Source organism: Phoxinus phoxinus, assembly GCF_949152265.1.
Source record: "Phoxinus phoxinus genome assembly, chromosome: 8".
Classification (NCBI taxonomy): Eukaryota; Metazoa; Chordata; class Actinopteri; order Cypriniformes; family Leuciscidae; genus Phoxinus; species Phoxinus phoxinus.
The window spans coordinates 35,666,731-35,688,397 of NC_136883.1; the positions used below are offsets into that span (position 1 = coordinate 35,666,731).

At 37.8% G+C, this 21,667-nt stretch overlaps 1 protein-coding gene across 2 annotated transcripts in view; it reads left to right on the top strand.

Moving 5' to 3' along the window:
* LOC307003331 (uncharacterized protein) overlaps positions 1–21,170 on the top strand; it is a 70,997-nt gene extending 49,827 nt beyond the window's left edge. The window contains exons 4-14 of one of the 2 annotated variants that reach the window (XM_079621607.1): positions 4,246–4,500; positions 5,922–5,982; positions 6,100–6,230; positions 10,134–10,253; positions 10,676–10,789; positions 12,218–12,331; positions 14,445–14,558; positions 14,800–14,846; positions 15,960–16,124; positions 18,051–18,201; positions 18,282–21,170. In XM_079621607.1, coding sequence (XP_079477733.1) covers positions 4,246–4,500; positions 5,922–5,982; positions 6,100–6,230; positions 10,134–10,253; positions 10,676–10,789; positions 12,218–12,331; positions 14,445–14,558; positions 14,800–14,846; positions 15,960–16,124; positions 18,051–18,201; positions 18,282–18,712 — 1,703 coding nt within the window. In that variant the 3' untranslated portion in view covers positions 18,713–21,170. The remainder of the gene's footprint in view (positions 1–4,245; positions 4,501–5,921; positions 5,983–6,099; positions 6,231–10,133; positions 10,254–10,675; positions 10,790–12,217; positions 12,332–14,444; positions 14,559–14,799; positions 14,847–15,959; positions 16,125–18,050; positions 18,202–18,281) is intronic. The other variant, XM_079621606.1, reaches the window with a different exon arrangement.
* Positions 21,171–21,667: the final 497 nt, after the last annotated feature.

Sequence of the window (21,667 nt, forward strand, 5' to 3'; positions counted from 1 at the left end):
CATGGCTTGCCATGTTCTGTTTAGGCTATTGTAGTTTGTAATACTTGTTATATGTGCCAACATTTATATAGGCCTAACACATTTAAACTTCTGTCTGTCTGTCTGTCTGCCTGTCTGTCCGGACATTTATGCACAAATAATCTTAAATAACAGTTTAAAAAAGGTGGTCTGCTATATTTCTCAAAGGAAGCGGTCGTTGGCATTATACGAGGACATTCTGAATATTAGCCAATAAAATTAGCTATCTTAAAAATGCGGATTGATCATTGCAGTTATTCCAGACGCCTCGATCCCGGTGCTATTCGTAGCCTATTGAAATTGTAGAATTACAGATTATGAACAGATGTTTTACACAACAAGGATATATTCCCATTGGGGTGTTGGGTTTTCATGTTTTAAGGGAACCATAATGATTTTATACAGTACACTCTGTGTTATCCCCTAACTCTAACGTAGCTAACAGTTAGGCCATCTACGGACATCTAATGTTAAGGACATATATGGTACAATTCAGCCTATATGTTGATTTTTATTTCCACTTCCGTTTTATCCAAAGAGACGGAACTAGGCTATTTGCACTGTATTTATCAATGAGAAATACGTCATGCTAAAATAATCTGTCATAGCCTACTGTAGCTCACATTAATGGGGTCGCTGGAACATACTTCTGCTTCAAATATTGTGCAACTTAAAAGTGAGTGGTGGTTTCAGACATAATTTTATCAAAGTGCAATAATGTTAGTGCCGCACTCGTACTGACTCTTATTCTGCCGACAGAAAGAAAAGCTCGTACTGAAGGCGGAGCGGTTTGACCAATCAGATGAAAGGGGCGTTTCAGCGCCGCCCACATGCGCGGACGAAATATCGAACCCATAAACCGATTTGTAAACCACAAACGAAAAATGAAAAATCGAGCCAAAATCTAATTTTTCGTTTTTTAAACTAAACAAAAAAACGAATAAACGAGCTGTTTTTTCATTCCTCGTTATTCCATTCCAAATAGGAAATGAAATGATCGGATGATACACGGACCCTCTTCTTATTCAGCACTGCGGGAAAATGTCAATTCCAGGTTCTAATTTGGCCTTAGAAAACCAGTAAAATCGACAAGTTTTCCATATTAATTTGTGAATATTTTACATGTTTAATAAAGGGGAAAAAAGTCATTAAACAAACATCTGAAAATTCGTCGATATTTACTTTTTTGCGCAGCAGTTGGTGTAGCCAGTTTAAATTAAAATTGTGGTGTTCAACTTTGCGTTTTAAAAAGACAACCGTTTATTTTTCGTTTTTCAATTACGGGTTTAAAAAGGAAAAAACGAATGGACACAAAAGTAGCCTACATGGATCGTTTGGAATAGGAGACAGTTCTTTATTAAATTCATAAAAGAAGCAATAATTAGCCTATAGGAATACTGGATTCTAAACTTCAAAGAAATGCCACAATCAAAACCTCAGCGCAGAAATGAGGGTGAAACACCCAGAAACTCCTTATATTTCGTTTGGAATATAAGGGTCTTTCCCTGCCATTAATGCTTGGATAAAACACGTACGTCTCCCTCCATTAATTATAATAATGTCTAATGCGGTGGCTGTGAGATTATATAAACCAACGTCCGCTGCCGTGATTTTTAGAATGACTTTATCGCGAGAGAAAAAAGGACGTTTTAGTCGCATAACATCGGTTAATGGAAACGCCGTCATTTCGCAATAGTTTTGTATCGATATTTAGATAAAAGCGCAAAACATTTGCGCAAATCTGTAATGGAAACGCGGCTAGTGATTGATTTTCTTTTTCTTTTGTTGTTATCGTTATTGACAGACAGACAGACAGACAGACAGACAGACAGACAGACAGACAGACAGACAGACAGACAGACAGACAGACAGACAGACAGACAGACAGACAGACAGACAGACAGGAACATTAGGCTGTTGTCACTTTAAGACTGAATGCATGGATCTGTTACTGTTACACATGCGTTTTCTTTCTCAACTGATTACATTTACTTAAGACAAAAACGACTGTTTACAAGGATATTAAGACATACATTTCTGTGTATTTGTCCATTCATTCTGCCTTTGTGCGCTTGAATAGTCACTTTAAAATACACACACAGGAATGGTTAAGCAGAATCAAAATGCGCGTGTCTTATTGAAGTCATGGTTCGTGGAGATTTTGAACCGGTTCTCGATACACAACCCTTCTGATGAATTGAACGGTAGCCGGTTTTTCAATCGGGTCCGTACAGATATATGTGTGCACCCTCTCTTATTATTGAACCACCCTCTAAATCCAAATTTATTCCTCTCTTATGGTTTTGATGGATGTTGTGTGATCGTTATCTTACATTGCCGAGTGAGAAATCAGACTTGTTTTCATGTAAATTTATGTGCTTGAACATGTCAGTGATAAACTGTGCTCAAGGTTTTCTGCATGAGTGCAGCTCGGCTGTAGTCATTTACATCTCTAATGGATTGTAGTAGAATTATGTTTAAATGGCCAACACTAATTATTGACTGTGTGATTACACTGCAGTCCATTAACAGAAGAGGACCAGACCATCATGTCCAGATTTGTGTGTGTGAAAATGTTTTTATATGTGGTTGGTGTTTATTTTTATTAAGTGCGTGGGGTTGCTATGATAACTTATCTGTGTCTGAACACCTTCGCTCTTCCCTGTTTTCCTTGCTTTGTTTTTAAGCCCAGATGATCTCATCTGTTAGGCAAGTTTTCTTTCTTTATCTTTCTTTTTAGAGCACTTTGTGGGAGATAATGCACTATGTAACAGTATTCGAGATTAGGTAGGCTAACAGTCAAAACAGTCACAGGGAAAACCTCTGGTACACCAGGAAAAAAAAGAAGAGACAAATGAACAAATCTTATGACTTAACACAAGTAATAATAAAAAAAAGGAATTAATACTTTTATTCAGCAAGGATGTATTAAACGTATAGGAAACGTAAACGCTGTTTCAAATAAATGCTGTTCTTTTTTAACTTTTCTCTTAAAGGTACAATATGTAAGAATTTTGTAATAAAATATCCAAAAATCACTTGCACGGTGTGATATATTTCCTGCAGTTGTGTGATTACAATATCCCAAAAGTTCCCAAAGATTTTTAATTTCAGAGAAATTCCAATTTTAAATAATGGCTCCTCCCGGACTCCCTGTTCACTTGTCGCCTGTCAATGGCGTAATATCCGCGTTATCCCTGGTTTCCACTCGTAATGCCGTAGTAACCGTGGCGACAGACGTGGACAACAGCGTAATGTTAGTGGCACGCTCACGCTGTTGTCATTTCGTTCAAACATTATGGACCGTGGCAAGCAGACTTTGTAACAAAAGGAGAACTAAAACGAGGATCAATATCAGCGTGGCGTTTTCGAGACGCCGAGAGCTAGCGTCCGCGACTAACTTCGACTCGACAGAGACTCGCGCTCTTGCATGTACTTTATTAGACAGGTGAGCAAATGTACACAAAACTAATCAATGTTATACAGCTCAACATGATGAAACGTTAGAATATGATCCGTATGTTATTCTAATGTTGGTCTAGTTTACTGCTAGTCTCATACAGACAAACTAACACAGAATAACATTATAACTTTAACACACTCAAATGCAGTTTAGTGAGATAGTGTAGAGCGAGTGAGACAGCGCTGCGTTACCTCACAAGCTTCATTCATCTAATAAACTGTCCTGTGTGAGTATTAATTCAGCACTTGCGGTAGTTCGGTAGAATGATGTCCTTATTCCTTTATATCCGCGGGACTCGCGTGTGGCGCTGATATCTGTCTCTCATTAGCAATCGCTCGCTACTTTATACACCGTCACGATAAAAACATCAATGTATTCACTCATCCATAAACATTATTAGATCCTTCGGCTTGACGACAAGATCCATAATTCCGCTTAATGCTTATGCGTCATCAACCTACGCTTTTGTTATTGTAAGAGGTTAGCGACCCCTAGCTGTGAAAAAAATTACATATTGTATCTTTAATCAAAGAATCCTGAAAAACATGTATACAATGTAAACATTAAGCAGCACAACTGTTTTCAACATTGATAATAAGAAAAGTTTCTTAGGCAAATCAGCATATTAGAGTATTAGAAAAAAGGACATAGTATTGTATATAATCCTGAATAGTCCTTTAAGGTCCTGTCTCGCTCTTCAAAAATGAACATGAGAAAAGATGTTTAGTTTATATTTTACTCTCTCTGTCTGTCGCCCCCCTCAGGTCGGGAGGAATTAATAGAGCGAGTGCTGCTGTCCTCGATGCTGAACCCAGGTGAGAAGTGGCAGTCGTTCCCTCATCACGGTCACACGTTCAATCTGGAATACCGCCTGCGATTCCGCTGTGAGACCAATTACTACGGCCCACTCTGCAACAAACTCTGTCGAGCTCGAGATGACTTTTTCGGCCATTTTGACTGTGATCCTTATGGGATTAAGGTGTGTAAGGAGGGCTGGACTGGAGCAGAGTGCCGACAGGGTGAGTGGGAAACTGTTAACAGCCGTAAAATGATGGCGATATCTATGGACTTAGCTAACCTAGTAATTAAGCTAGCATAAGTTTGTTGCACATAACCCGTATTAGACTTTAGCGACAGGATTTATTTATTCAAGTGTTTTTCCAACACTCCACAGAGGCCAAATCGTTTTCCAGCAGAAAATTACTTTAGGGAGAAAAAAATGTCCACATCCTAATGGTTTGTGATCAGGAAGTCAAGTCAAGTTATCTTCATCTATATAGCGCTTTTAACAATGTAGATTGTTTCAAAGCTGCTTTACAGAGATAAACGTATAATTTAAGGTAACAGCGATTGTTTTTTTGGCTTTATAGCCGTTCTTGAATAATGTTATTTTCCAGCTAAAGTTAGTTTTGATTGATTCACTTCCGTCAAAAGGATAATTTGTTATTAAAGGAAGAGGAAGAGCCCATATTACCACCATAGCCAAAGTCAAAACATTGAGCTGGCCTTATGTTAACAATAGTTGAGTCAGAGAAGCATCACATCATGACTGGCTGCATTTAGCAATGGATTACGTGTCCAAAGTCTCTGTGTTTGTCTAATTCAGTTTGTGTTATTATAAAGGTGAAACTCAAAAAATGTGAATATGGTGCAGAAGTTCATTTATTTCAGTAATTCAACTTAAAAGGTGAAACTAATATATTGTATAGACTCATTACATGCAAAGTGAGATATTTCAAGCCTTTATTTGTTATAATTTAGTTGATTATGGCTTACAACTTATGAAAACCACAAATTCAAAATTAGAATATTGTGATAATATTGTTTTCATAAGCTGTAAGCCATAATCATCAACATTATAACAAATAAAGGCTTGAAATATCTCACTTTGCATGTAATGAGTCTATATAATATATTAGTTTCACCTTTTAAGTTGAATTACTGAAATAAATGAACTTTTGCACCATATTCAAATTTTTCGAGTTTCACCGGTAAGTAGGGCTGTAAACGATTAATCGCATCCAAAATAAAAGTTTGTGTTTACATAATATGTGTGTGTATTGTGTATAATTATTTTGTATATATAAATACACACACATGCATGTATATTTGAGAAATATTTGCATTTATATACTGCATATATATTTTTATATAATTTATATTACATATAAATAGAACTATTTTATATATAAATAACAAATTTCTCTTAAATATATACATGCATGTGTGTGTATTTATATATACAACATAGTTATACACAATACACACACATATATTATGTAAACACAAACTTTAATTTTGGATGCGATTAATCGCGATTAATCGTTTACAGCCCTATCTATAAGTGTTATGAAAATGATCCACTTGAACTTGTTAGATGACTGTAGTGGATCATTTTGATCATCATTTCTGAATAAACCTTCTATATGCGTGTTTGTAGCGGTGTGTAAGCAGAGATGTCACGTGGACCACGGTTCCTGCGTTGTGCCCGGAGAATGCAAGTGAGTCTGCCCAGGTCTCAGGAATATCTCACCGTGTCTACAAGCATGTCATGTGCACCGCAGTTCCTGCTGGCTTTTGTTTTCTGTCTCTTTCTCACGTTCTCTCCATCTCTGCAGGTGTCATTATGGCTGGAAGGGTGATCTGTGTGATGAGTGCGAGACGTTTCCTGGGTGCGATCATGGCACTTGCACTGAACCCTGGAAGTGTGCGTGTGACACAAATTGGGGCGGCCTGCTCTGTGACAAAGGTGAGATGACATCCGCAACACAAGGAAATGTGCTGGTGTGTGTGTGTGTGTGTGTGTATGCATAAATTTCTGTTGTTATTATAAGGGCCATCAGTCAATTTAAAGTTAAGCTTATAATTTCATTGTAGTTAGTGTGTTAACACATTCAGTTGCTTTTTAAGGAAGGAAAAAAACATGTGTGGATGACACTTGTGTCTGTAATATATGCGCATATTTAAAGTCAGCAGACAGAGGCAAGTTTCACTCGTCTCACACTCTTTTGCACGCTCTGGAAGAGATGATGCACCACACAACATTCACTTAACACCGACCAACTGCTGAAAGCTTGACGACAGCGGTGAACTTTTATTTTTTTCATAAACACATTGGTTAAAAATTGACATATGTGACCCTAGATCACAAAACCAGTCACATGACGCACGGGTCATATTTGGGGACGCATTTGTGGCAATAGTCAACTATACATTGTATGGGTCAAAATTATAGATTTTTCTTTTATGCCAAAAATCATTAGGATATTAAGTAAAGATCATGATCCATGAAGATATTTAGTACATTTCCTACTGTAAATCTATAAAACATGTATTTTTGTGAGTGGATGCAGCACAATCGTGAACATAAATGCACAACTTTAAAACAAATTGACCCATAAGACTGGTTTTGTGGTCCAGGGTCACATATAATAATTATTAAAATGTTGATTTAATTATAAATAGATATGATTTATATTAGTAATACCAGAGACCTGAAAAACCAAAAGCTGCCTTTAACATCACAGTTAAATATATGTATTAAATTTGGGGTCGTAAGATTTTTAAAATATTTTTAAAATACTTTTTACAGATTTTTTTATCACTTCTGCTTACCAAAGTTGCATTAATTATATAAAAAATATGAAAAACAGTAATATTGTGAAATATTATTACAATTTAGATCAACTATTTTGTATTGAATTATATGTTGTATAATCATTGTAATGCTGCTGCTCTCAAAAAACATTTATTATTATTATCAATGTTGAAAGCAGTTGTGCTGTTTCATATTTTTCTGGAAAACATAAAAAAAATTGATGAATGGAAAATTCAAAAGAACAGTGTTTATTTGAAATATAAATATTTTTTAACATTATAAATGTTTTTTTACGGTCACTTTTGACCAATTTAATACATCCTTGCTGAATAAAAGTATTATTATTACTGATCCCAAACTTGTGAATTGTAGTGTAAAATTAATCAAATTAATGGAGAAAAAAGACCTATGATGTTTATAAGTAAAATCGCTTTATTTCAGATGAGGATAATAAAGTGTCTGGAGTTGCTCTGCAGCTCGTCAGAAGTACAGCCTGACAGGTGTCATTAAAATAGGAAAACACTTAATTTTTTTAAAATCTGAAACGCTGTCTGCCTGTCAATCATTTTGCGCAGGATTGCTGACAACGCCATGTCTGTCATGTCTTTGCAGAGCAGGGTTTTGGAGACAGGTTGACGTTGAAGTTAGCAGAATGAAAGTGAAAATGTCAAATTGAAAAAAGAAAACCTTAATAAAATGGGTTAATAAAATGAACAGCGGCGGCTCGTCAGGGGAGGCAAGGGAAGCACAGACTTCCAAACATTTTGAGGTGAAAATGGGAGAAGGATTATTTAATGTTAATCAAATTCCCAGTTATTTATTTTATTTCTTGTCTCAGAAAGTGTATTTCTTGTTTGTAATTTCACCATTGTGAAATATTACTGAAGTCAGAAGCACTGCTGCTCTTCCCTGATCGTGCCAAATCCACCGATAGGAAAACTGTGCTAAGGGAAAAGAAAAGGGAAGGCAAATCCTTAGCCAGAGACTTTTGCCTCAATTGGAAATGTTTTTTTGCCAATCACTATCAAGTATTTCACTTTCAGCGGTTCGAGTGTTGAGGGAAAAAATATCGGGTGGAGATTCTTAGACTACTACAATTTAGTTTGCCTCCTCTATTATAAAACCCAGCAGGCGCTACTGAAAATCACCAGTGTTAAACATGTGGAACGGCCCCTGACTATCATCACTATTATAAGACACTAAAACTAACACTACTATTGTTGTCATGATTATCATTATCTTCGATAATAACACTACTAATATTGATATTTTATTATTGAATATAAATATCGACAACAATACTAGGCCCTTTTTTTCTTTTTTTTTTTCGTTATTATTTTGTTTTTGTTCTTCTCTCTCTTCTGTATGTATATGTGTCACTGATTTCTTACCTTGTATATGTTACTGTTTTGTTAATAAATTTTTTAAAAAACAACAACAACAAAAAAACAGTGTTAAACATAATTATGTCATTTTAATAGCCCCCCCAAAAAAGTCATTAGATTCACTGATTCCTAGACTTGCATACTACTGAGGCAATGTTTGTGTAAATAGATCATGATTATCTGAGTTGGACCCATTCGTGGGGTTTCGGCAGGGCTTTTTAGAGGTTTAAAGTGATGGTCTTGAGTAAACAGAACTGAGACGGGCACTTTTTTTGGGGTGGAGGATAAAACAGGCTCTTGCCATTTAGCAGTTATGTGAATGACACACACACACACACACACGCACGCACGCACACAGATCTCAGGAGCCAGTCTACCAGTCCTGCATCATTTTCCATCATAGCGCTGTTTTTAATTTGTGTCTATTTGTATGTTGTGGTTGTAATTCTTCCAGTTAAGCATGCTTTTGTGTTGTGGGTAAATCTTCAGGAAACAATCCATTTGAGTGTAACTCATCCCCTCAAGCATGACCTTGTAGGAATTCCTGGTTAGATTTTGTATGATTTATGATACAAACTACACTTTAAACAATGTCTGGGTTGTCAAACCCGATTTGTGTCTAGACCAAACTGCCATTTTGTTTAACTCCATGAATCTGACCTTGAAATTATTGTTTAAAAAAATATAATTTTCCTTCAAGCAACAGTTCCCAGTGGGAGATGTAAATTTTAGTGAGACTTTATAGACATATATTCACATACAGATGTTGGTATATTGTATAGCTGGAAGTGGTGGGATGTGGCACAGATGTTTCTCAGCTGTTTTCACACGGCTATCAGTGCTTTTTGAGTCATTTTGAATAATCAATAATGATTTTTCTAACAAATAATTTAAAACTGTGTGTTTGTATGTATATGTGTTTTGTATCATTTAAGAAAATGTTCCTCTGTCTGAATCATGTGGTTTTCATTTGTCCTCAGTTGTTTGGAGGGCTGTTTATTTCTTTTTTTTTGCTGCAAGGAAAATTTAAATGATGATAAATTTGCATTGGTTTTGTCTTTACCACAAGTTTATTATTTCTTAAGTCAACATTCGCTAAACAGTGTATTACCGTAAAAAAATGTGGGACAGGACTTGATTTGATCCGTTTTCGTGATTGGATCATGAAGAGTGCATGTTTGATACAAAACTTTGCAATCACCAATTACAATTCTGTCATTATTTACTCACCCTCATGTCGTTCCCGTAAGACTTCAAACACAAATTAAGATTTTTTTCATGAAATCTGAGAGCTTTCTGTCCCTCCATTGACAGCTACGCAACTGACACTTTGACGCTTCAGAAAACTCATAAAGAGATTGTAAAACTAATCCAGAAGAATTGATCGCTTTAGTCCAAATTTTCTGAAGAGACTCGATCACTTAATATGATGAACAGATTAAATTTAGGCTTTTATTCACATATAAACATTGATCAGCGAGAACAAACCTCATTGGTTCTTGTGAAGATCAAACGTGCCGCGTAACACGAGAATGAACCTCATTGGTTCTCACACGTCGAGCAAGCATCCTGATTGCTTTCTAAAAATAAAACATACCTGTGAATCAATCTTAATATAATAAATTGTCAGATTTCCCTAACTGCAATTTTTTCTTTCTATCACTTACAGATCTGAATTATTGTGGTAACCATCAGCCATGCAAGAACGCCGGTACTTGTACCAACACTGAACCGAACGAGTACATGTGTGTGTGTCAGGAGGGCTTCCGTGGCCGCAACTGTGACATCGGTGAGCTGACGCTATAAAACACAACCATAAACTCTGACAGCCCTGACAGCCTAACACAACCATACCTCAAAGATGTGCTGGGCAAGAAAACACCCTGCTGAATATTGTAGGCAAAGCTCTGAATGTCTTCAGCTCTTCTTTTTCACTGTGCCACCCATCATGAATTTGGCCAATTATCTCCTCCGAAAGGATCATTTTAGTCTGTGTTAATGTGTGATAACAGAGAGAGGTGTTGATAAGAGATACATTTACAACAATAATTTTCTGGAGTTGAATGCTTTAAACCAAGAATCTCTGTAAGACGACAAATACAGCATTTAATATACACAATAATGTTCATATTAAAGGTCAAGTGTGTCATTTCTGCGCCAAACTGAGTAGAGCTGTTCAGTAAGTGTCTCTTCATCTCGTCCCCTCAACAGTGGAGCACGCTTGTCTCTCCTCTCCATGTGGGAATGGAGGAACGTGTATTGAAGACCCAAGAGGCTTCAGCTGTGTGTGCGCGTCGGGCTGGACGGGACCCTCCTGTGCCTCCGGTAGTTACACACACACACACACACACACACACACACACACTGCACAGATTGCAATCAGCACCAATCAAAGGCGGCTGCTATTTCATGTGCCAGTTTTAGACAGAACTACATTAAAATAATGCTCCCTAACAGTCAGCAATCACACACACACACACACACACACATGTAGGATGCACAGATGATAATGTGTCTCAGACATCAGGTTGTGAGAGCTCCTCAAATTGAAGGACATTGGTTGACTGTTTTAAGACCATTGCATTGTTTGCACATGTTCTCATCAGTTTAAAGGCACACCGCGGACTTTGTGACCTAAAGATTTGAAGCATATGAGTTATTTTAAATGATTCCTCAGGCCAATATACAGCGCTTGACACTATCTGTAAGTTTGGAGAAGACGCACAGTCTTTGGCCAGGTCATGTGACCTGGAGAATGCCTGGAGAACGAATCACTTTACGACCGTCACGTGACCACAAGCTCTGATATACTCAAGAGCTAACGCTTGTGCTACTATTTTTCCGCCTGCTCGACTCCTGGCCATGGCTGAGGGAAGGACAAAGTTTAAAACTGCTTCTGAGGAGGCAAAAAAGAGAAAACGCGAGAGGGATCGTGGATGTCTTCTTGACTTTTGCGACAGTGCTGCAGCGCTTGTGGCCTCTAGGGGCGCTCGACGTGAAAGTTACAGGGCTAGCGCCCCTAGTGGCCAAAAGTTCCGCGGTGTGCCTTTAAGCATGGGCATAATACCTTAATTTTTTTAGATGACATTAAAGTCGGGCTCAGACTACAGGAGTCTCAGGGCAGATTTATGCCCGGTTTATCCCACCCGACATTCAGAGAAAAAAATGCGTCCAGGGCATTGGTCGGTTCTGATGTTCGGCCCAGATTTTATGGTAACGTGAGGCGTTTACAGATCAAATATTAAACCTGATCAGGGACACCTGAAACATGTTTGATATTTAGGATTTTAAATCGGTTGATTATGGCTATAATTACGTCAGTACTTCCACAATAGCCAATGAGAGACAAGTCTACAAGGAGACGGAAGTGACTAAACGTTTTCAAATCGCCAGTGGACAACGGAGACTGAGGAACGGCTGCAACAACACGACTGGCTTTATAATGTCTCCGCATATAGGAGACATTATATCTTGTTTACACCCGCTTTCCCGTGAGCTCACGTGAGGTGCTAAATCTGGCGTGATTATCTTAAGAATGTCTTGTAGTGTGTGTTGCGTGATATGTTACACAAGAAAAGGTCATGGAAGTTTTGGTTGACATGAGATAAAAAGTCACAGCTTTTTAAACACTTTGAAAAAATCTTGCAGCAACTAAAGACATAAATGTTTTTATTAGAAATTTGCATTCAAAATCATTATGATGGATGTATGGATTTGATGACGAGACAGAGAACATGTTCTGTTTGCATGCAGCAGTGTTGCAGTGTGACTCCAGTCCTTGTGGTCGTGGGGCCACATGTCAAGAGACGGAGCAAGGTTTCCAGTGTCTATGTCCTCCATTCTGGACCGGCAGGACCTGCCAGCTCGGTACGTATATAAAGCAACACTAGCTTCACCTGTCCTGAGCCGTCCATACATGTCCACACTTGCCTGACTTGGCCTTACGCTCATACTCATCCACAGTCTCACCTGCCGTAACCTGCCTCTGCCTGCCTCAACTTGTCATACACCGTACCTGTCAGTTCTTTCTTGTTCCTCACCTCACTCTCAGCAATGCATCGAGGAATTAGATCTAAGAAACCATAAAAAAAAAAAATTACAGACCACCATGTTTGCCATTTGAAACCACTAAATCATAACAATCAAATCCAGAGATTGGAAACTCTGCTCACACATCTTGTGTTTATAAATTCCATATCAGCACAAACCACATTGAAATTATTAATCAGCATCACTGCTCCACCGACCATTATCCGCTAACCCACATCAGACAATTTCACGCTACGGTGTGCAGGATATTTAATTGCTGAGTGAAGAGAGCTGTGGGTGGATCATGTCGTGGTGTCGCTGATGCTGTTGACTTCTGGGAGTCTCTCTCACACTCCAGTGCCCCTCCGGCCCAGATCAGCTCCGGCTCTCTGGAGAGTATCAGTCTCTCTGGACGGTTGACACTCTGTTAAATGCAGTCATGTGTCACAGTGACACCTCAAAAACAGCCGTTAGCGTCAGCACAAAGAGATCTGTCTTTGAAGGCCAGATGTGGGTTTTAATAAGTACAACAACAGCAAATGTGTATAGAAATAACATTTGTATAGAGTTTTTTTATTAGGAACAACTTAAGTGAGAAATATACACTCATGCTCAAAAGTTTGGGGTCAGTCATTTTTTTTTGTAAGAAAATTAATACTTTTATTCTGCAAGTATGCACTAAAATGATCAGAAGTGACAGTAAAGGCATTTATAATGTTACAAAAGATTTCTATTTCAAATAAATGCTGTTTTTGAACCTCTATATATCATTATGGTTTCCACTAAAATATTAATATGAGAAAGAGCGGCAAATCATCATATTATACTGATTTCTGAAGGATCATGTGACACTGAAGACTGGAGTTATGATGCTGAAAATGCAGCTTTGATCACAGAAACAAATTATATTTGAAAATATATTCAAATAGAAAAAAAATTAATGTTGCAAGTTAATGATTTTTGCTATTTGACAACTAAGTTGTCAGTCACGAGTTAACTAATGGACTATTACTGGCTGATAACTATAATTATCATGTACCGGTAATTATTTATTGGGCTCCACTTAACATTGTACCAATCCTTTGGTAAGCATCCTTTGTAACATTGTAAAGCATCCTTTAACCATGGTAAAGTCACTCTCAGCTGCCATTAATTGTTTTAAATAGTACTGTGTGTGAAACACTGTGTGTGCATTATATGCATATTTAACTTTTTCCCTGCCATTGTTGGAATTTTCTGGCTTTCAATCTTTTTAATGTTATACGGCAGGGGCGCATCTTCTGAAAGAGTAACGAATCTCCAGATAAAAAAACTAAACAAACAAGCGATAAAAGCATTGCTTATGCACATTGTAGTCTTTAAAAAATCACAATTTTCTCAGCTTTTTGTTAAAAATGTATTTTTTTATGAAACTTACCCACATACAAGTGTTGATAAAAAAAGGTATGCATGAAGCTAGAATAAAATAGTTTGTTTAAAAGCAGAGGCTCTGTTCTTTATGTATATATATCAATATTCAGTTCTGTGAAAATCATCATAAGTGCAGGCGATGGCTACAGTGGTGGGGAAAGAGTTAATTCACAGACTGGCAAAGTTATCTGGGAAATAAAAATTGTTATTTTGCATTTTTATTCCAATCTAAATAGCCTATATACAAATGTCTAATAGGCAGCCTAGAAAAAGATGGTAAAATTTGTGGTGGATATTACTTTCACTTCATTAGTTAAACTGGAAATTGGAGGTCAGGTTGAGTGCATGGCATTGTGGGATACACTACCCAGCTCATTATGTTATGCTGTATACTGCACATTTTGGCAAATATAGAAGGTCATCTAGATATTGCATAAATGAAGTTTGCCAATTATGCACACTATATACTGCAGATATAGTAGTATGGTGGTATGCTAAATATAGCCTCACTTCATCACTGTGCTTCGTTCCTCTTCCTTAGACACTAATGAATGTGAGACGGGCGTGTGTGTCAATGCCCGCTCCTGCCGTAATCTGATTGGAGGATATTTGTGTGACTGCCTTCCCGGTTGGTCAGGAGAAAACTGTGACATCAGTGAGTATCAGATGTGGTTTTCACAGAACCAGAAACCAAGAACATTGAGTTTTAAATCAAACACGACAGTTTCAGTGCGGGTGGGAAATGACTTCAGGGTGAACTCACTGTGAGCTTGTTCTAGCTCTGCTCAGTCATTGATGAATGTAGTTAGCTAGTCTCTTTCTTCTATGAAACCCAGTGTTCGGTGGGTTTCCACTTGGTTGGCTATTGATTTTTGTAAATATCATCTATTCAACAGGGAACAGTAGCTGCCAGGGCTTGTGTCTGAATGGAGGACACTGTAAGGTAAGAGCCGATTTACCTCGATAATCTTACATGCCCCTTGACCTTGAGGATTAGGACCGGGTATCGATTCAGATCTTCCAATTCGATTCGATTTAGATTCTTGATCCTAAATTCTTTTTTCGATTCTCGATCCTAAATTCTTTTTTCGATTCTCGATCCTAAATTCGTTTTTCGATTTCGATTCTCGATCCTAAATTCGTTTTTCGATTTCAATTCTCGATCCTAAATTCAGTTTCGATTTCAATTCTCGATCCTAAATTCGGTTTCGATTCCCGATTCGACTCAATGAATATAGATTTAATACAAATCCTATATTTATAAAAAAGAACAGTGAACATAAGTTTACAAGTGTTTAATTAATAAAAAGAAATAAACAGCCACAAACATGTATATTAAACTGTTTTTATTTTAGGTAAAAAATACTGTTTTTACTGTTACTGTTTTTTACTGCTACTATTTTTTTTACTGTTTACTGTTTTTAACACTGTAAAAATTTTTGGTTTAACTTAAAAAAGCAAGTTACCTTGTTGCCTTAAAATTTGTAGTTTGTTGTATTTAAAAAATTTAGTTAATACAATGAAGAAGAATGTTTAATAAACAAACTCAAAATAGTGTGTTATCTTCGCACATTAGTTATCAAAGTTGATTTGACAAAAGATAAAAAGTTGTGATAAATCATGAAAATATTTTTTTACAGTGTGGGTACATTAAAACAGAACCCAACTCTATATTTCAAATGCATACAATGAATAGACAGGATTTTGATGCAAAATGAAAAATTTATGCTGAAAATTTGAGTTTTTTGGAGTCAGAACCATCGCATGCCTCGACCAAACAGGATCAGGATATTTTATGTAAACAAACATAACATCTCACAGCATTGGCTGTAACATGGAGGCTGCAAGCCTATGAACAGTGGAGGAAAAGTAATACTGGCTTTATGGTGATAGATAAATAAATATGGGAAAAAATAGATTCGTGGCCTTTCAGAATCAATTTCGAATCGACCACATTTTAAAAAACGATGAATCGAAAAAAAAATGCCCAGCCCTATTGAGGATGTGAAGTTACTACTTTGATATTTAACCATTTCTCCTCGTGTGACATGTGCAGGACTCCCAGTGTGTGTGTTTGCCGGGATTCTCTGGGAAACTGTGCCAGACAGCAGTAAACGCCTGTGACAGCAATCCGTGTGTAAATGGAGGGCAGTGTGTCGAGCGTCAGGATGGCAGAGGCATGTGCAGTTGCCCGCTGGGATACACTGGCTCCTTCTGTGAGGTCAGAGATTATTATGGTTTGGTTTATTTTAACAGTGCCCACAAGTCTTACTCCTAACCACAAGTTTCATTCATTCAACCCTGTTCCTGGAGGCACACCAACACTATACACATTTTCAAACTCTTCCAAATCAGACGTACCTGATTCAGCACATCAGATCATTAGTAGAGATCTGAAGACTAGAAATAAATGGGTTAAATAAGGTACACATGCAAAATGTGCACTGTTGAGTGCCTCCAGAAACAGGGTGAATTCAGGTCTGTGTGAACCGGAAGTCTCTACTGAATTTAATTCAGTATTGTGACATATTCGCATATTGAATGAGACAAAATATGACTGACTTATGGTACTTTTGTAGAATTTTTTGACGCTTTAATTTTTTTTGGTACATTTTCTTCTAAATATAGAGATTTAAAGGTGCTATGTGGAGGTGCTAAAATGAATCCATTTTTTATTACCTGTGTGTGAAGGGGTTGTAATCTCACAATAAAATGATCCACTTGGCGGGTTTTGCTATTACCTCTGAAAGCAAGTATTCCTATTTCTATGTGAAGTCTCCGGGTCGGATTTGCCGCAAAATCCAGTGCCGTGACTGAGACCTGCATGCGCTCCCGAGCGTCTCGCCTCTCGCCTCGTCTACTGACTTTGCACTCAACAGCGACGACACTGCAACTTTATGACATGGAGTCTGCTAATACTAGGAAACGACTAGCACAACACAGACTCCAACACAAACTCCACATAATAATAAAAAACAAAAGAAAGCACGCGCACGAGCACTCGCTTGTAAACGTATTGGTTGCAATCTGAAACATCACCGCGAGATGCCGCTGAAAACTCCACACAGCCCCTTAAAGTGTTAAATTATCTGAATCTGAAAAGATAAAAAATAAATAAATAAATAGGCATCATCGACTTGGCGACTGAAATTGGTAGCAGAGAAACAATGGTTACATTAACTCTTTCAACGCCGCTGATGGCTTTTCCATTATTTATGACATGACGCTTCCTCACCGTTGACAGAATTTTCGACAATCCATGTTTTCACTGTTATACGGTAGGGGGCGCTGTTACACATCTTCTGAAAGAGTAGAGAATCTCCTGATCAAAACACAGGTGAAGAAGAAGCACAAACAAGCAATAAAAGCATTGATGACGCATATGTAAAATAACATGATCATCAACATTAAACGGCATATAAATCAAATCTGCCGAATGTCACTGAATGAAATGTGGAGCCAGGGCGAGCTGCAGGACTGTGAAGCTTTGAGTGTGTGTATGGACTCGATCGACTCCATCTGTGTTTTGATCATTGTCCTGAATCCCATCCAGGTGTAGTCTCTCAAAAACACGTTTTTTTTCAGCATTTTGGAAAAAATTGTGCTTTTTTAAATGAAACTTACCCACATTCAAGTGTTGATAAAAGAATGCATGAAGCTAAAATAATAATAAAAAATCACTGGCTCTGTTCTTTCTTTATATATATTTTATGTTCAGATATTCATAGAACAAAATATTCTGAGGTCCATGAAAGTTTTGTGAAAAAAAGAGAAAAAAACGCTGGCAGGGAAAGAGTTAAATGATAGGATCTGACACACATAAATATGCGCCTCGAGACACGACAAATGAAAACAAAATCAGCTCAAAATATCATATTTGATATCCTCCAACTGCATCTAATCGTAGTCTGAAGCAAAAAAAGTATAAGTCATCATATACTTCTTGAATGTTTGATATTCAAAATGTAACTGACAGAGATGTCAGATATCACTGTATATTTGCATGCTCAATTGTAATGCATCTTCTTTCTTGCATACAAAATAAATGATATGTCTTTCTATCTTGCAACTATTTTGACCTCATATTGAACCACCTTCATAGACTGAAAATGCAAATCTAGTTTGTAAAGTTGTGACTGTATTTTAGGCGGAACTGGATCTGTGTAATCCCAACCCCTGCCCGAAGGGGGCGCCATGCCGCAGTACAGGAGGAGGCTACAAGTGTGCCTGTCCTGAGGGTTACTTTGGAAACGAGTGCCTGAGCCTGAAGGATCCATGTCATGAACCCCATTGCCAAGGTTAGAGGGATATAAACAGCCACATAAAACACTTATTTAGCATGTGAAATGATGTTGACGTGATCTTTCTTGCTGTTCAGGAGCCGTGTCAGACCGAGGGGTGAGCGGGTTCAGTCTATATATGGTGTTGGTGGGTGTGTTTGCCCTGCTTGTGTCAGGCAGCTGCTCGGTGTGTGCATTACTACTGTCCCGTCTGCACCACCGCCATCGAACCAAAGAGCAGCTGCGCACCTCAGCGCCCGAAGACAACGCCATTAACAACCAGCGGGTCTGCACTCTCATCCGTAACCTGGACCACAGCGTGGCTCTGCTGCCTCCTGCCCAAACAGTGCCCACCTCTGTGCCCACGCCAGTGCTGTGCAGCGAAGAGATCGAGCTCACGCTTCCTCCATCACCTGCACCCTCTCCGGCTCTCAAACCAGCTCACGGACCCAAGATGGACATCTGCAACCGCCAGCGCGAGAAACTCAACCGCTTCCACTATGCAGAAAACCAGGAGCTGGAGGTGTGACGGACTGCACTTTGACCACCGGGGGAATACATGACTTCTGTTGTGGCATCTTAACCTCTGCTCGTGAACCTTGACCTCTGAGCTTTGGGTTATAGAGATCTGAGTGGGTTCAAACTGGGAAGGATATTATTGGCACGCTCAACTGAAGAAACTCTTGACAGACAGAGTCCAAAATTGTAATCTTGCCAATGATGGTTGAATTAAAGGCACACTATGTAAGATTTTTGGATTGAAATATCCAATAATCACTAGAACAATGTTATATATTTTGTTGATTTGTGTACTTACATTATCCCAAATGTTTCTTAGAATGTTTAAATCCAGAGAAATAAGCAGTTTTTAACCAGGATCGTGTCAGTGCGTCGCCTACAGCATACCCGCGTTACCCTCGATTTCCGATTTCATTGACAGAAAACGAATCATTGTTATACAGCTCAACACAGTTAGACTTTTTGTTTTCTTAATATACCGCGAGTACCATGTTTTACCATGCCTAATATTGATCTTGCTTTCTGCAGCGTCTCATATAGTAGCAGTTATAGCACAGTAGCATTATAACAACTTTCAACACACTTAAATGTATCTAATATGATAAAACAGCGCTGCGTTACCCCACACAGAGATTCCCTGATACAATTGTAAAGCGCTTTGGATGTACAGTAGTATATATGAAAGCGCTACATAAATGCCTCATTCATTCACATACGCATGACCAGAAGAAGCAGAAGCGGCGTAATAAAAGCTCCACTGCTCTCGAGCCGTGTGTCGTGCTTGTCTCGCGATCCGCCCCAACGGCTTTCGCAACGTTCCTAATTCTTTAATACATTACTGGTCATCCATGAATATGATTTCTCCTCGAGTCCATCGTATTCTCCACCGGCTGTAGAGGTGAAGACTACAATGATTCTGCCAAATCAAGGTGTCATCAAGCTACGCCTTTGTTTTGAATAAACGCCTTCTAGTGGCAAAAGTTACATAGTGTGCCTTTAAGAAAATATAACAGCCATAAATATTTCGTATCAGTCAGTATGAAACTGTAACACATTAATATATTTCTTTCAATGATAATTGAGATAAATCAGATGAGACCATGAAATTGCGCCGTTACAAAAAAGTGAGTAATATTATACCACGTACAATATGACACCATCGGTCATGTTATTTACATCAGCGAGGATCAGATTTTCATTCTTACCAATCCATTTAAACCATCAATTTTACAGTTCCTGATAAAGTTACCAGCCAACTGGAGAGTAAATCCATTTGATTTATCCCAAAGCCATTTTTATGCACACTTCATGCTTGACGAGAGTTAACTTTGGACCCTGTCAGGTCAGAAATGAGTTTGGAAGAAAGAGCAAGAACTGTTTTTAAAGGCCAGTAATTCAGCTTCTTTGAATCCTGGATATTTAAGTGTGTTTTATTGTGTTTACACTTGTGCCCTATATATATATATTTGTACACATTTGTTTGATTGTAAGTGTGTGTTTGTGAGCGTGTAAGTGTATATGTATGACTGTGTTTGTGAACGATTCGCCATAAATTCCCACAAAGCCATGCACATCATCACAACTCCCTGGGCCTCATTTATAAAACATGCGTACGCACAGATTTAAACAGAGTTTGCGTACTCTAAAATCATATTTATAAAAGCGGTGACTGTCTTTGACGTGGAAAAATACTCAGCGCCAGGTCACGGTCTAATCAAGTGTACACACTTTTCTCAAGAAAAGCATTTGGCACTCTTTTATATGCTAATAACAATAATTAGGCGTTTGCAAGGTGGAGATCTGAAATAATTCGGCTGCACACAATTTCAAGATCACTTGCGATGTTTACATTTCAAAAACATACAATTTCTGGACAGAAAGGTGTACGGATGAATCAAACGGAGGCATATTTGAGACATTATCGTAGTTTCTCTACGCAACATTGTATAAATGAGGCCCCTGACCTTTTGATACTTGCGTAAAAACAGTATATTTGTGTCCATGATTGACATTTAAAGGAATTATGGAGAAAATATCAGCACCGACTGAAAAAGTGCCAGGTGACATCCTTAAAAATCTTGTTAATTATTGCCTGTCATGTTGGAGATGTACAAGATGTATGATTTTTATAATACTTGGATGTATATAGCGCCATTGTACATATTTTGTACATATAAATTTTTGCCATTTTTGTACGCTGACTCCTTTCAAAATGTCGCCATTTTAATTTCCTGTTTTCACTCGTTCCACTCAGCTGGTATTTGCAAGATGGAATTGTAATTAAAGTGCATTTATCAATCAAAGCACGTGTGTGTGTGCATTGCATTAGCGGTATTGCAGCACATTTGGTATATCAGGGTGTGTGTGTGTTCGGTAATATTGCTCTGTATTACTGACTCTTCCTTGCTGTCTAATTGGCATTTGGTAAGCTGTGTGAAGTGAATAAAAGGACATCTTGTCCTGCTCCTAACAGCAGTTTACTGTACGTGTCAGTGTTGACTTTCATGTTCACTATCACTAATAATATTAGAGCATGTTCGCAAAGATGTACAGGTGAAACTCGAAAAAATTAGAATATGGTGCAAAAGTTCATTTATTTCAGTAATTCAACTTAAAAGGTGAAACTAATATATTATATAGACTCGAAGTGAGATATTGTAAGCCTTTATTTGTTATAATTTTTATGATTATGGCTTACAGCTTATGAAAACCCCAAATTCAAAATTAGAATATTGTGAAAAGGTTTTCATAAGCTGTAAGCCATAATCATCAAAATTATAATAAATAAAGGCTTGAAATATCTCACTTTGCATGTAATGAGTCTATATAATATATTAGTTTCACCTTTTAAGTTGAATTACCGAAATAAATGAACTTTTGCACCATATTCTAATTTTTAGGGCCCGAGCACCGATGGTGCGAGGACACTATTGGAATTGCTCTGTTTATTAGGGCCCGAGCACCG